Source organism: Glycine max, chromosome 15 (genome assembly GCF_000004515.6).
Source record: "Glycine max cultivar Williams 82 chromosome 15, Glycine_max_v4.0, whole genome shotgun sequence".
NCBI classification, from domain to species: domain Eukaryota; kingdom Viridiplantae; phylum Streptophyta; class Magnoliopsida; order Fabales; family Fabaceae; genus Glycine; species Glycine max.
In genome coordinates this window covers 35206273-35221702 of record NC_038251.2, presented here as the reverse complement: position 1 = coordinate 35221702, position 15430 = coordinate 35206273, and the positions used below count along the sequence as shown (strand labels likewise).

The 15430-nt window shown below is 35.4% G+C and overlaps 1 protein-coding gene and 1 long non-coding RNA gene across 2 annotated transcripts; one reads left to right on the top strand and one right to left on the bottom strand.

Annotated features, from left to right (window-relative positions):
• Window positions 1-7716: 7716 nt before the first annotated feature.
• LOC102668179 (uncharacterized) lies at window positions 7717-8061 on the top strand. The gene has a single exon (XM_006598445.1). It carries the CDS (start codon window positions 7717-7719, stop codon window positions 8059-8061), a length of 345 nt encoding a protein of 114 aa, XP_006598508.1.
• Window positions 8062-12213: 4152 nt separating this feature from the next.
• Window positions 12214-13471, bottom strand: LOC100306358 (uncharacterized). The gene is made up of 2 exons (XR_005888702.1): window positions 13332-13471; window positions 12214-13250 (listed from the first exon to the last, which is right to left on the bottom strand). It is a non-coding gene; the product is annotated as an uncharacterized lncRNA (long non-coding RNA).
• Window positions 13472-15430: the final 1959 nt, after the last annotated feature.

Sequence of the window (15430 nt, the reverse complement as noted above, 5' to 3'; positions counted from 1 at the left end):
GAATTCTCTTTAATTCCTTGTTCTTCATCTTATTCTCCATGTATATCCTCCATTGTATTGTGGCTTGGTGCTGTTTAGAGAAGATTCAAAAAAATAAACCGATTAAATCTTAGATCTATTGTTCTTGGATTTCTATGGTTCAAATTTCGTAGATCTACTCTTGAATCATGTTTTTGTGTTGATTTTAGGTTCTATCATTTTTCATTCATAATATTCTTGTGCTGAAACTTAAATCTAAATGTTCTTCCAAAATATTGATTAAAAAAAAACGCAAAAATCTAAGTGTAAATCACTTAATCCATGTTGTCTTAGAGTCATGTTTAGTCATAGTAATTGTCACATTATGTTCTAAGTTTGTGTTGAATTTTATTTTGTTGATTGAATTCTAGATACATTTGTTCATGTATTCTTGTCATTCTTAGCCTATCTTTTGAATTTTGAGTCTAATTCATCAATGTTATTTAGTTCATAACATGTTCTAAATCAATTCCTAGAAGTAGTCTTGTTCTTGAACTTTTTTTTGTTTTCTAAGTTTCCTACATGATGCCTATGATGAAGTTGAGTTGTGGTGCTGAGTTGTGGCTGGATTTGTGAATCAAAATAAGTCTTAAGCTCTCTTGAATTGTGTTATCCAAGATAATTGAGCATAAGCAAACACAAATTGTAACTATCCAAGCCTTAAGCAACATAAACACTACTCTTGATTTCTAGGTTGAAATCGCTGGTGCTGGCAACTTGAACATACGAACTTGTATAAATTACTGGGAATCGGTCACTACATTTTTTGAGCTAAAAGTTTTACGGAATTTTCTAGACATCTGGACCAAAATTATAAAAAAAGAACCAAGCGATTTGGATTAAAGGAAAAAATAAGAAAAATCTCACAAGTTGGCAGAAAAATCAGTGTCCAGGAAAAAAAAGTGAAAGGAAAGTGTGCTTGTTGTTTTGGCTCAAAATTTGTTCTATAATCGGTGACTATTTTATACCAATCCTAGTTCAGAAATTTCAATTGAAAATTATTGCGAAAACAAGTGCCAAAACTAGAGGTTTCTTGAGTCTTTTTTTTCTAGAGTTTTTCTACTCTACTATAGAGCCATTCTAGGTTTCTCTTTGAGTCCTAGCTTCCTTTTTTGTGTTTTTCATTGCTTTAATTGTTGAATAATCCTTGGAAATTTGTCTTGTTAAAACTCTATTGGTTCAGCTTTCATTTCATTTTTTTGGTCTTTGGTTATTGCTTGTCTCTTTGTTACCTTGCTTGTGAGTTGCCATATAGGGAATTGGAAAGGAGGATTGGTGCCATATCTTGAAGAATTTGAGTCAAGAAGCAAGGGGCCAACCACCTTAAGAGCTATTGGACTAAGAAGCACTCCAAATTGAGTGAAATACTAAAGAGAGAATAGCCACCACAATTGAGGACTTTTTTTTTGTAATTTTGTAATTGGCAATTTGTTTTGCTTTCAAATTTTGTAACCAAAAGGTCTTTCATTGGAAGTAAGTTGGGAGCCTCCAATAGGTCACCCTACTTCCATTTGTGTGTAATAATTTTAGGCAATTTTTCCTTAGGATAGTGAGTGTTTTGTTGGGAACGTTAAATGAGGTCATCCAAACACTCTTAGGATCCGCCTAGTTTGCATTTCTTGCACTTTAATTTCTTCCTTACTTTTATAGCTTATTTCCTTTACCCTCCATTGTCAAACCACCTAGATAGCTTGCCTTTTACCAATTAGTTTTTACCTTATCTTTCACACCTCTTTTAGTGTTTATTTTGGCTAGTTTCAACCATAGTTTCTTTTACCTTTTTTTCAAACCCCCAACAAGAAAGAACCATAACTTAGGAACCAACATGAGTCTTCATTCTTCATCTAGTGTTAATGGTGAAGGTGATATTAGATGAGTTGAGATCTCTTAAGTTATGGAAAGAAAAACAAGAGAGAAAAGAAAAAGGTAAAAAAAGAGTGGAAGAAAAAAGTCAAGATGAAAGAGAGAAAATAAGAGAGGAAGAAAGAAGAAAAATAATGAAAGAAATGAAAAGAGAAAAATATGTCTCCTATAGTAGTTATGACTCTTGCAAGAGTTTAAGTGAAGAACTTAGCGACTATTATAGAGGGCGTCATAGTTCACATACTAAACATCACTCCCAAAGAAGAGAAAAGGATAGAAGGCCTCAAGAGGTTAACATTAGCCTCCCATATTTCCATGAAAAAGATAATGTTGAGGCCTACTTAGATTGGGAAATGAAGGTTGAACAACTCTTTGCTTGCCATCATATTAGCGGAGAGAGAAAAGTTCCATTAGCTACCCTTAGCTTTCAAGGATATGCCCTCTATTGGTGTACTTCCCTTGTTAGGGAACGAAGGATTCATGGAGATCCTCCGGTAGAGTATTGGAATGATCTTAAGAGTGCCCTTAGGACGAGGCACATTCCCTCCTACTATGAAAGGGAGCTTATGGACAAGCTCCAAAGGCTTAGAGAAGGGAGTATGAGTGTTGAAGAATATAGACAACAAATGGAACTACTCCTTTTAAGAGCTGGACTTAGGGAAGAGGAAAGAACAAGCATAGCTAGGTTCCTTAGTGGACTTAATATGGAAGTGAGGGACAAGGTTGAACTCCTTCCATATAGGGACCTTGATGAGCTAGTCCAACTTTGTATAAGAGTGGAGCAACAACTTAAAAGAAAGTCTTCTTCAAAATCTTATGGCTCTCACTCTTATCCAAGGAAGGGCCAAGCCCATGGAATTTTGGGGGCTGCACCTTCAAAACCTAAGGAAGATAAGGGTAAGACCATAGAGAAATACACCCCTAAGACTAGTTCCCAAGAAAGGACTAGCAATATTAAATGCTTCAAATGTCTTGGGAGAGGTCACATTGCCTCTCAATGCCCCACTAAGAAAACCATGATCATGATGGGTCAAGACATTTATAGTAGTCAAGAGGAGACTACTTCTTGTCCTTCCTCTACTGGAAGTGAAGATGAAGTAAGGGGTGAAGAGTCTAGTGAGGAAGTCTACCCCCATGAAGAAGGTGACCTCTTAATGGTTAGAAGGCTCCTTGGAGGTCAATCTTGTGATCTATCTAAATCCCAAAGAGAGAACATCTTTCATACAAGATGCAAAATTTTAGATAAAACTTGTTCTCTCATTGTGGATAGTGGATCTTGTTACAATTGTTGTAGCACAAGATTAGTTTCCATGTTGAACCTCACTATCATTCCCCACCCAAAACCTTATAAACTTCAATGGCTCAATGAGCAAGGGGAAATGATAGTTAACCAACAAGTGAAGGTACATTTCTCCATTGGGACATATAAGGATGAAGTTAATTGTGATATAGTTCCCATGGAGGCAGGACATATTCTTTTAGGAAGGTCGTGGCAATTTGATAGGAAGATAATTTACAATGGCCTAACTAATGACATTACCCTCACCCATCTTGGCACTAAATTTGTGTTGCATCCTCAAACACCTTCACAGGTGGCCAAAGATCAACTAACTTTGAAAGATAAGAGGGATGAAGAAGAAAAACTAGAAAAATAAAAGAAAAAGAAGGATAGTAAGGCCTTGTCATCAAAGGCCAAGGGGAAGGAAAAGGAGGAAAAGGATTCCCCCAAGAAGATTGTTAAGAAGGAAAATCATTTTGCAACAAAAGGTGATATTAAAAGAGCACTCCTTCTTAAACAATCTTTCTACCTTCTCCTATCAAGGGAAACATCCCTTAGCATTGCCACAATTCCTACATTTGAGACCTTACCCCCAAAGGTCCAACAACTCTTACATGAATTTTGTGATATATTTCCCAAAGAGATACCCCCTGAGTTACCTCCTTTAAGGGGAATAGAACACCAAATAGATTTAGTCCCAGGAGTAAGCCTTCCTAATAGGCCAGCCTATAGGACTAACTGATGCAATCCTACCCCGCAAGGGCATTGGCTAGAAGACTCCAAGTAGATTGGGCTAGAGATCCAAGGAAAGGCCCTAGGGTTCTCATGAGCCTTAGGGTAGATTTCAAGCCCATGGGCTAAGTATGAGCCCGCTTATCTTTGTAAATATTAGAATAGGTTTTTCCTTCGTCTAGGCCTTGTATTTTGGCCATTCTAGTAGTATAGGGTTTTAGCCTTGTATTTCGGGGCATTTTGAGTTGTCTTTGTAATAAGGACTTTTTTTGTTATTTTCATGTTTTTTGTCATGGGGGTGAGCTTAGCTATTATAGGGGGTGTGTAGCTAAGCTCTAGCTTCTCATCTCAAGGAGGTGAGCTTAGCTATTAGAGAGGTATGTGTAGCTAAGCTCTAGCTTCTTTAGGAATCTTCTTAAGGAAGCTTCTCAAGGAGGTGAGCTTAGTTATGAGAGGGGTGTGTGTAGCTAAGCTCTAGCTTCTCAAGGAAGTTTTCTCAAAGAAGCTTCTCAAGGAAGTTTTCTCAAGAAAGCTTCTCAAGGAAGCTACCTAGTCTATAAATAGAAGCATGTGTAACACTTGTTGTAACTTTGATGAATGAGAGTCTTGTGAGACATACTTCAAAGTTCCACTTCTATACCTCTTTTATTCCTTCAATTTCGTGCTCCCCCCTCTCTCTTTCTCTCCCTCTTTCTTTTCCTCCATTGAAGCATCCTCTCCAAGCTTCTTATCCAAGGCTCATCTTGGTGGTGAAGCTCCTTCTTCCATGGCTTATTCCTTAATGGATGGCGCCTCCTCTCACCTATTTTCCTTTGTCTTCCGCTGCATCTCCATGGTGGAAAATCACCATTAAAGGACCCCATTGAAGCTCAAAGATCCAGCCTCCATAGAAGCCCCACAAGCAAGCTTCCATCACTAACCCTCAGGAGACTAAGGAGATAGAGTCTCAGGTTAAAGAATTGTTGGAGAAGGGCTGGGTCCAAGAGAGCCTAAGCCCATGTGCTATGCCGATGTTGTTGGTGCCCAAAAAGGATGGTACGTGGAGAATGTGTACAGATTGCAAGGCCATCAACAACATCACGATAAAGTATAGGCACCCCATTCCTAGACTTGATGATTTGCTTGATGAGTTGCATGGTGCCAATATCTTTTCAAAAATTGATCTTAAAAGTGGTTATCACCAAATCAGGATGAAAAAGGGTGATGAGTGGAAAACCGCTTTCAAGACCAAGTTTGGTTTGTATGAATGGTTAGTGATGTCTTTTGGGCTCACTAATGCATCATGCACCTTTATGAGGCTTATGCATCATGTCTTAAGGGATTTCATAGGTAGATTTGTAGTTGTTTATTTTGATGATATTTTATTTTACAGTAGGAGCCTAGATGATCACTTAGGAAGGGACCAGTCACAAGAACCATGAGCAAGAGGCTCCAAGAAGATTGGGCTAGAGCTGCTGAAGAAGGCCCTAGGGTTCTCCTGAACCTCAGGGTAGATTTCTAAGCCCATGGGCCAAGGTTGGGTCCAATTATCTTTGTACATATTAGACTAGGATCTCATTATATTTTGTCCTTGTATTTAGGGCTCCATATTGTAGGTAGGATACCCTAGAAATATAGGATTTTTTCAGCCCTTGTATTTTAGGGCACCTAGACTAGTTTTTGTATTAGGGGTAGTTTGGTAATTTCATATGCACTAAGTGGATATTTGATGTGTGTGGTTGGAAATAAATTTAATTGAATTGGTAGAAGCCCAATCCAATTAAATTTTAGAGGGGGAGGTGAGCATTTGCTTACTACACTCCATTGCCACATCATATAGTCACACTTTGTGCATGTCGTTCATGCTTTTCATGCCTCATGACACCTAAGCACAATTAGTGGAGAATCTAGGAATTGATCTTGGATTAGTGGGTTGAACCATAACTAAAATTCACTAATCATAATTAGTGAAATTGTGGCTCCACAAATTCAATTTCAAATTCAAGTGAAATTTGAATTTCTCTCCAATTTTGTGTGACACTTAGGCTATAAATAGAGGTCATGTATGTGCATTTTTTAGAACTTTGATCATTTGAATATTAACTTCAGATTTCAGAGCTCTTTTAGAGCACAAAATTTCGTGCTCTTCTCTCCCTCTCCCTTCATTCATCTCCTTCTTCCTCCAAGCTCTTATCCATGGCCTCCTATGGTGGTGAGCTTCTTCTTGACTCATCTTCTCCTTGAAGTGGCATCTCCTCTCTCTCGTCCTTCTCCATTCCGCTGCCATTCATCTTACAAGAAGCAAAGGAATCCATTGATGAAGAAGATCCTAGGCCTACAAGCTCCAATGGAGCTTACATCAGTTCGGGGTTGTGCAGAGCTCAAACATTGCCCTTGCTCTTACGTATCCTCAGGTGCGATGAGAAATTCAGACCTACATAGTTCTTTAAGTCTAAATGTTTGTTTGTTAAATTGGTTTTTATGTTTTTTGAAAGATTGATTTTAATTGTGAACAAAAGTCGTTTAAGGCGCTAGACCTTGAAACGACCTTTTGATTTTTGAAAAGAGGAGAGATTCGTTAAGATGTTTGAACTTGAAACGATCTTCTCAAGTTTCAAAGGCAGAGAGAATCGTTAAGGTGTTGGACCTAGAAACGATTTTGTCAAGATTGAAAGGCGGAGAAAATCGTTAAGGCGTTGGACCTTGAAACGATTTCAAGCGATATTTGATGAAATGAAGAAGTTTATGAGTTGGTTTTGGTTTTGCTTATTACCCTTTAATTTTTTTTAAAAGATAACTTATGGCTCAATTGATCGGTTGAAACTTTATTTTACAAGGATAAAGTGAGATTACGACAAAAAAGATCAGTTGAAATCGCTTTATATAAAGAAATGAGATTATTGATGGTAGGTAAAGGAGATGAAGATGCACAAAACAATAAAGAGGACCCCTAAGGGTTCATGAATCATGTTCAAAATCGAATGAATAACGAAGAACGATTAAAGTCGCGATTCGGCAGCGATTTAGCTTCTTTTTCTCTTTTTCCTTCTTCTTTTCTCTTCTTTTTCTCTAACCCTTCACCTCTGGACCTCAGAACCTCTCTCTCAGCCCTTCTTCACGCTTATTTATAGAAAAACAAAGCATTTGGAGTCATGACAGCTCGCCCAGGCAAGTTGGTTACTTCACCAGAAAAAGCTTCCAAATGACCCTTTTGCCCTCCCTGTTGGGTATTTTTTGTATTCTTTTTTGAAACGTCGAAAAACCTTTCGAATTATGTGACAACTGGTGTCTATCAACTCAATTCGTCTAGCAAGAATCAACGTTAGCAAATGAAAGTCCTCGGACGAAATTAGGGTATGACAGTAGCCTACTTTTAGAAAATCAAGAGTACTCAAATCCTTATCAGAACAGAGGGACTGCTAGTACAAATGACTTGTACGAAGGCTTGACATTTGAATCAAAACAAGCAGTTGTGGATGCCATTAAACAATTTCATTTTATGCATTCATTTAATTTTGATGTGGTAGAGAACAAGAGTGATAAGTATGTGGTCATGTGTAATCAATATGGTCGTGGATGTTATTGGAGGGTGAGACTATCATTCAGCAAAAAACACAAGAGGTAGGAGTTGAAGAAAATAAATGGTATTCACATTTGCACAACTTCTATCATATCACAAGATCATGTTAAGTTAGACTTATCTGTAATTGCTCATAATATTGTTCATTTAGTGAAAATAAATCTTGGTATCGAAATTGAAACCTTGATTATAGACATGCTACAACGGTTTGGTTATATTGTTTCATACAAAAAAAGCATGGACAACTAAACAAAAAGCCCTTGAAATGACATTTGGAAGTTGGGAACAATCATACAATTATCTACCTTTATGGTTGACAGCTGCTCAACACTTTGTACCAGGTACAATAGTAACATACAAAACTCCATCTTCAATGGATGATTGTGAGGATGAGTCTCCTAGGATGATTCTTAATCGTGTATTATGGGCTTTTAAGCCATGCATTAAAGGCTTTCAATATTGCAAGCCAATTGTGCAAGTATATGAGACATTTTTAACTGGAAAATATCGTGGTACTTTATTCACTGCCATTGGACAAGACCGTAGTAAGAACAATTATCCACTTGCTTTTGCAATTGTTGAGAGTGAGACCAAAGAAGCTTGGATGTGATTCTCGCATTATTTGAGGAGATACGTTACACCTCAACCAAATTTGTATATTATATGAGACAGGGGAACCGGTTTGCTAGCAACTTTGCAATCAGAACAAGTTAGGTGGAATGGACCGAATGTTTCGTACGTGTATTGCATTCGCTACATTGCATCAAATTTCAACAAATAATTTAAAAATGTCAACTTAAAAAAACAAGTCATCAATATGGGTATGCTTCTAACCATTTCATGCATCAAATTCTTGCTTTATTACATTTTCACTATATTTATTACTTATTGTTTTATCTTTCTCCATAGGGTATGAGATCAGGAAATCACGATTTGAGGCAAAGTCCCTCGCAATGCGAGAAGAGTTTCCACAAGCAGTGGATTGGTTGGACCAAATTTCCAACAGTAAATGGACTTAGGCCTATGATGAAGGAAAACGGTATGACCATATGATTACCAATCTTGCCGAGAGTATGAATTTTGTTTTGGAAAGTGCTCGAGCATTACCTATTGCTGCCTTAGTCAATGAAATATTTAATAAAATAAACGATTCATTTGTTATTAATGGCATGAAAATCATGGGTATGATAAAGACAGGACATACGTACTCTGAAGACATATATGTCATGATGCAAGAAAATCAACATAGTGCTACCTCGCATTATGTTCCCATGCATGTTCGAGAAACAGGAGAATTTGAGGTTCAAGGAATTGAAAATATATGGCTTAGTCGACGAGCAATGGCATGCACTGCCAAATTAAATGAATGATTGTGTGATTATGGATAATTTCAAGCACTTCAAATTCCTCGGTCACATGTGCTTTTTGCAATTTAAATTATGATGACTTTGTTGACCGGTATACAAGTTGGAAACCATTTTCAAAGTTTATCTGCATCACTTTCATTCCCTTGGAAGTGAAGACAAATTACCTCAATATTTAGGTTCATATTTTATGTCTGATCCTTCGAAACAAGGACACACATCGAGAAGGTCAGCCACTACTCGTATACATAATGAGATAGACAAACGAATTCCAAATAGACCTACAAAATGCTTATTGTGTAAAAGTGAATCGTAGTAATTGTCGATACAAACAAATAGATGACTAATATAATTTCTACTTTTTATGTCTCTCTTTAATTTGTATTTTTCATTTTATATTGATGTATTATGTTGTTTTTAATTTAACAACTACTTTTATTACTAAATTATTAGATATTGTTAATAGTAAATTCCTTTACACAATAAATAATATTATTTCGTAAATTATAACTTCATATTAGTAACAAAAAATTTTAATATTTGCTTTCAAATTTTTGTTTTTAAAATTTAAGTATTTAAAATAAAAAATTCAAAAAATATATTAAATGTCATTAACTTAATTTTTTATTTCATTTAAAAAAACTAAAATTCAATAACGTTATTAAAAGATTATCTAATTTTTAATTATACAAAATATATTAAATAAAAAATATTAAAAACTATAGTATATTTTAAATAAAAAACATTAAAAATATATATATCACATATTAAATAAAACAAACAACAAGTAAAATTAAAATATTTATTTAATAATTAAATAAATGAAATTATTTACAATTTCTAAAAAACTTGAAAACAAAAGAAAATAAAATAGCATGAAAAAAAAAGCATTACAACTTCAAAGTCATAAAATAAAATAAAAAGTAATTAACGACTTTGATGTCGTAAATAATAAATAAACTAAAATTAAGTCATAAATTGCAGAGATGAAGCTAGTGAGTTGTGACATGTGAGATTCTAAATAGTTAAGTAGCGACAAAGGCATAAGGGAATTGCTGGATGCGGCAATGATCACAGTCGTTGAACCTGAAAAGGCCTATCGCTCAATTTGATCCTCAAGTTTTATTAGTGTTCAATTGGGTCCCCATATTTTAAAAGACTTCAATTAGGTCCTCAAATTTTTTAAAATGCATCAACATTAGCCTTTCTATCAATTTTGACTAACATTGCTCCGTCTCCGTCTCTTTTCCTTCTCCATATTAATGTTAGTGATGCCACACCACCAACACTCCTCAAGTGTTCGGTGGTTTTAAGGTATCCATGATTATCGTCACTGGCGATCTTCAAACACCAAAAGGTTCCCAAATTTGTGATCCCTCTTCTCTCATTTCAAATTGTACAACATCCCCTTCTTCTAAAAATACACTAAACCCTTTTTGTCTTCACTCTTCACATTCAAATCTTCTTGCCTTGTCTCCTTGCTTTCCTTCCTTCACTCAGAGAAGCACTCTAGTCACTGTCACAAGGTAGACTTGAACTACTTCAATGCTATGGATAGATTGATTCCCCTCTTCCCCAAGATGGACATAGACCTCGCAGCCAACAGGTTCTGTCGAATTCATGGCCACCAATAACCCCTGCGACACAACGACTATCACAAGCACACAATTGCTTAACAAAATCCAATCTCTCTAGCTTTAGATCCCTCTCTCCCCTCACTCTTCTTTTGATTGGATTTGTGGTGTTTTGTGGCAGTAATTTGTGTATTTGGCTATGGTTTATGATTTGTGATTTTCATTTTTAGGTCATAGTTACTAGTTAGATAGGTTTTCATTGGTGATTTTTGTTTTCATTTTCAATTCTATGTTCAATGGAGGTGTTGTTAGCCCATATTTTTGATGAGCTAAAAATATGCTCTAAATACGAATTTTGTTAGATACTGTTCGAATCGAAAAGACAAGAAGGAGGGCTTCGAACCATTGGGCGAGTCGAGCGGGCGTATGGTCGAGTCGAAGGCAATGCAGCAAGATTTCTGGACTTAGCGTAATTTTTGACAAAACTTCACAAAATCAGTTCGACTTCGAGCAATGTGGATAACCGTTCTAAGGAGCAGTTATGTGCATGCAAGGTGTACGTAGCAGGACACTTGGCGTTAGGATAATGTTCGACCGTTAGGGCAGTTTATTTTTAAATGTCTATATATAGCAGTTGTTAGTCAGATTTCGAGGTCGCAAATCATTTATACAAATCCTTATATACTCAAAGTACCCAGCACAGAGAGAAACGAGTACGCAAGGAGAATGTATGTTTGTGAACCATTTTAAGTTTCTCTAAACTTTACATTTCGAATGCAATGCATTTTTCATTTCACTTTAGAATGCCTGTCTTTTAAATGGTTCATTCGATCGAATGAACTCGTTGATCCTTTAAATTCTGCAATTTACCTTTCCCTTGTCAGTTTACTTCCAGCATTTCGATTCTTTCAATGAACTCGTTGCAATGATGAACATTCAAAGCTTTACATCTAAAGCGAACACACAATTGACATGCTCCTGAGATTCACTAGTCGATCTCGCAAGCAACTCGATTAGACTAGCGATTGTTTACCACATTTCAGCGTAAACAGGTGTCAATGTTGGCAGAGTTGTGTTGTCAATGTTGCGGCGGCATGATAGAACTAGATCAGAACAGGGGAAATCATTTTATTCGAATTAGAATGCTACAACTTAAGGACTACACACTCTCATGGATTTAAGGTTTCATCACCCTCCTATTCTCTCCAATTTTTTGTCCAACCCCTGACTAACCCCTCCCAAAGCTATTTATAGCCTCTTATCTAACTACAATTGGTTATAACTAACTAACTAACTGTTAGTTATAACTAACTAACATATATCTTAACTGTCCTACAACTAAGAGCTCTCTAACTCTTTCAAGGATATTTTCTAACATAAACATTTCCCCATCCATTCCCCCCTCTATCACGGTGGCATCGGAGGAAGTTCACTTTTATCATGGAAAATGAAAAGAGAATGAAAACTATTAAGGTACAATTGGTCCATAGGTGTTGTTCTTGCTACTTAAAAGTGTAGGATGAGATAGATGTGTTATTCTGCCACATAAGTTTATATGTACACATAAATAGGGAAATTTTGCAATATTGGCAAATTAATTGGAAAAAAAAGTAAAACGGTTTATCAAATAGAATAAACATAGAAACAGAATATGAACAAGAGTAAAGTAGAAAATGTTGAGATTCAATTTTTGGCCTTGGAACTTTGGCAAATCTGTGTTATTACATTGCTAAAACCAACTTTTTCTATCATTAGTCACTGGTGGTCTTTAAATATTATAAAGTATATGTTAATTAACAATGTTCTTAGTTCAGGTGAGAAGTATATATGGTGGTCTCTACCCCCACTCTAAATATATGGCATATAAATTTCTTGTCCAAAATCCAAATGAACATGCACGCAATATAATAGTGCATACACTTAAAGACAATAGTCTATTATAAAAACCTATCTAAACCACTTACTTCTAATTCAAAATTAAAATTACGTACATTAAAACAATAAGAGTATCAATTCTCGGTGTTGAGTTCTCCAAAGACACTAGCAAAGCATCTACCTGTAAACAACCAAAAAATTTCTTCAAGGTTTCAAGTCTGTTGCTCTCCTACACATAGACAAACATATATATCATATCAAAAAGGCTGAAAGGTTTCTATGTATCTCACAGTAGAAAGCTAGATGTGACACAGTGATGAAGAAAATATAAAGTAATGAGGTTCTTTTCCATGATGCATCAATGGTAATATGCTATAAAAGAATAGCCTTGTTTTGAGACAACATAAAGATATAGATACTTTTTTAGGTATTTATAGACGTAGAGAAGTTGCTTTTAGAAAACCCAAGTTCAATGAGGTATCATCGACTTAAATATGAAATAATAATCAGTGAAGTTGAAATTTCTGGCCAACCAACAATAAGTACCTCAACTTTTACCATTGATATGTCGTGACAAGTGATATCCATAGAACAAACACTTCTCTTGCAAGGAAGTAATGCATAAACTACTGGAAAAAAATGAGTTCGCTGTTTAAGCTATCTGTAATAACGAATTTACAAGCAGAAATAAACAGTAAGTAAAAGAAATAAAAAAAAAGTACCAAAATTGTTGATGGCCTGACAACGCCAGTTCATGTTTATTATCAATAGCTTCAACAAAAAACTCAAACTTAGTTAATAAAGGCTGATAATCTAAGAGGATTGGGAACATCAATACCTGTCTCAACACTCAATAGGCTCCATTGCTTACCGAGCTTGCTCAACCTTTCTCTCTCTATAAACCACAAACCAACTTGAGGCTCTTGGTGAAGTTTGAGAAAATTGAAATCATCAATGTTGGAGCGATGCCCAAAACGAACACTTCTCTTGTTGTAGGAGAAAATTGGAATCATCAACTCACTAAAGAAAGGTTATGAAAAGATTGTAAAAGGGAAAAGAAGCAAAACCTGTTGGCATCAGGAAGAGCAAGTGAAACCTCACTGAAGAGAGTGTTCCACTAACTGAAACCTCACACAGACTCACGCTTACCCATTTACAAGTTTGAATACTGCTCGCGGGTCGATCTCGTTCTGGAGGAAAGGTTGTGGCAGCCATAGGGAAAGCCATCATAGGGAGCATGGTTGCATCTCAAAATTGTTTGAGGGCTATTAGAGAAGAGGAAGAAGAGTATGTCGTATTGGGTATGGTTTGATGGGATAATGCACATGGTGGCCAGATTTGTCGTCAATGGTGGCAACTGGGGAGGAAGTTTCAATCAGGGAGAGGGAGTGTGAAAAAATTCAACACGTGAATTTGGGGGTTTCGCACCTGGAACTAAGAAAACTATTTTAATTTTAATTCCACGTCTCACATTAATTTTTATTTCAAGATCAAACAGAGTAATCAAAGCCTTAATAATAGCCATGATTTAATTAGATGATAAGAATAAAAAATTAACCGATTTACCTAACAAAAATACTAACAAATAGCAATATAATCTTGTTGATTTATAAAATGTTTAAATTTGCATGATATTTTAAAATACCACATAGCATATAATTTTTTTAAAGTAATTTTAAAAATAAATAACCATATAACGAATTATAATTATCATATTATCTTATTTTAAAAAATTTACATATTATCTAAATAAATTATTTTTTTACCTTAGAGATAAAATAATTTAATAGATAACTCTCGTTTGATAGCAAACATAGAAGTCTTTATCTTAAATTAAAAAGAAAAAACATTGCAATTATAAGAAAAAAAAATACTATCAACTATTAGTGTAAAAAATACTATCTAAAGCACAAATTATCATCTATGTTAAGTTTGTTAACTTTTATATAACTATTTTAAAAGAAGTGAATAGACAATTTAGTCCCTGAGATTATACTCATTTTGCATATTAGTCTCTAACTTAATGTGAAATGCAAAATAGTTCATATCTTTGCATAAGTGTTGTAAAATAATCCTTCCGTTAAATTTTAAAGTAATGTTGTTGGTGAGGTCAATTTTAGTGCCACGTGGACTATCCAACGTGACACTAAAGGATGGCGTGGCATGACACAAGGATGTGTCGCTTAAAAGATGTCATGTCATTTGATAATAACAAAACGAGTAAATAGGCAATTTAGTCCCTGACTTTGTACCCTTGTTGCATAGTAGTCCCTAACTTAATGAAAAATTCAAAATAGTCCCTATCTTTGCATAAGTGTTGCAAAATAGTCTTTCCGTTAATTTAGTGCCACATCATTTGATGATGATAGAATGAGTGACTTCTTCAAATCTGATGGTTTTGAACCAATTGAGGCATATATAAGAAAAAGAACCCACATACACTTGCACAAATAAAAAAGAATCAAAAATCCACAGCAACAACCTTATCTTTGCAATCGTCAACACCAATGGGCGAGGTTTGCATAACCATTCTCTTTTCCTCTTTTTTTTTTCTTCAATTACCATCAATGTATCATTCCGGGTTCTGATTTTTTTTTTGTGTGTGTTCTGAATAGGAAGAGAAAAAACCAGAGGAAAACAAAGTGGAGGAGAAAAAAGCAGAGGAAGAAGAAAAGAAAGAAGAAGAGAAAAAACCAGAGGAATCAAAAGATGACAAGGAATCCAAGGAGGAATATGCACCGCCAGAAATCATGCAAGGCACAACCTTCGCAATGCATGAACACTTTAAGCACGATTTCTGGCATCTTTTAAGTTAGGGACTATTTTGCAACACTTATGCAAAGATAGAGACTATTTTGAATTTTTCATTAAGTTAGGGATTAATATGTAACAGGGATACAAAGTCAAGGACTAAATTGCCTATTTACTCGTTTTGTTATCATCAAATGACGTGACATCTTTTAAGAGGCACATCCACGTGTCATGCCACGTCATCCTTTAGTGCCACGTTGGATAGTCCATGTGACACTAAAATTGACCTCACTAACAATGTTACTTTAAAATTTAACGGAAGGACTATTTTGCAACACGTATCCAAAGATAGGGACTATTTTGCATTTAATATTAAGTTAGGGACTAATATGCAAAATGAGTACAATCTTAGGGA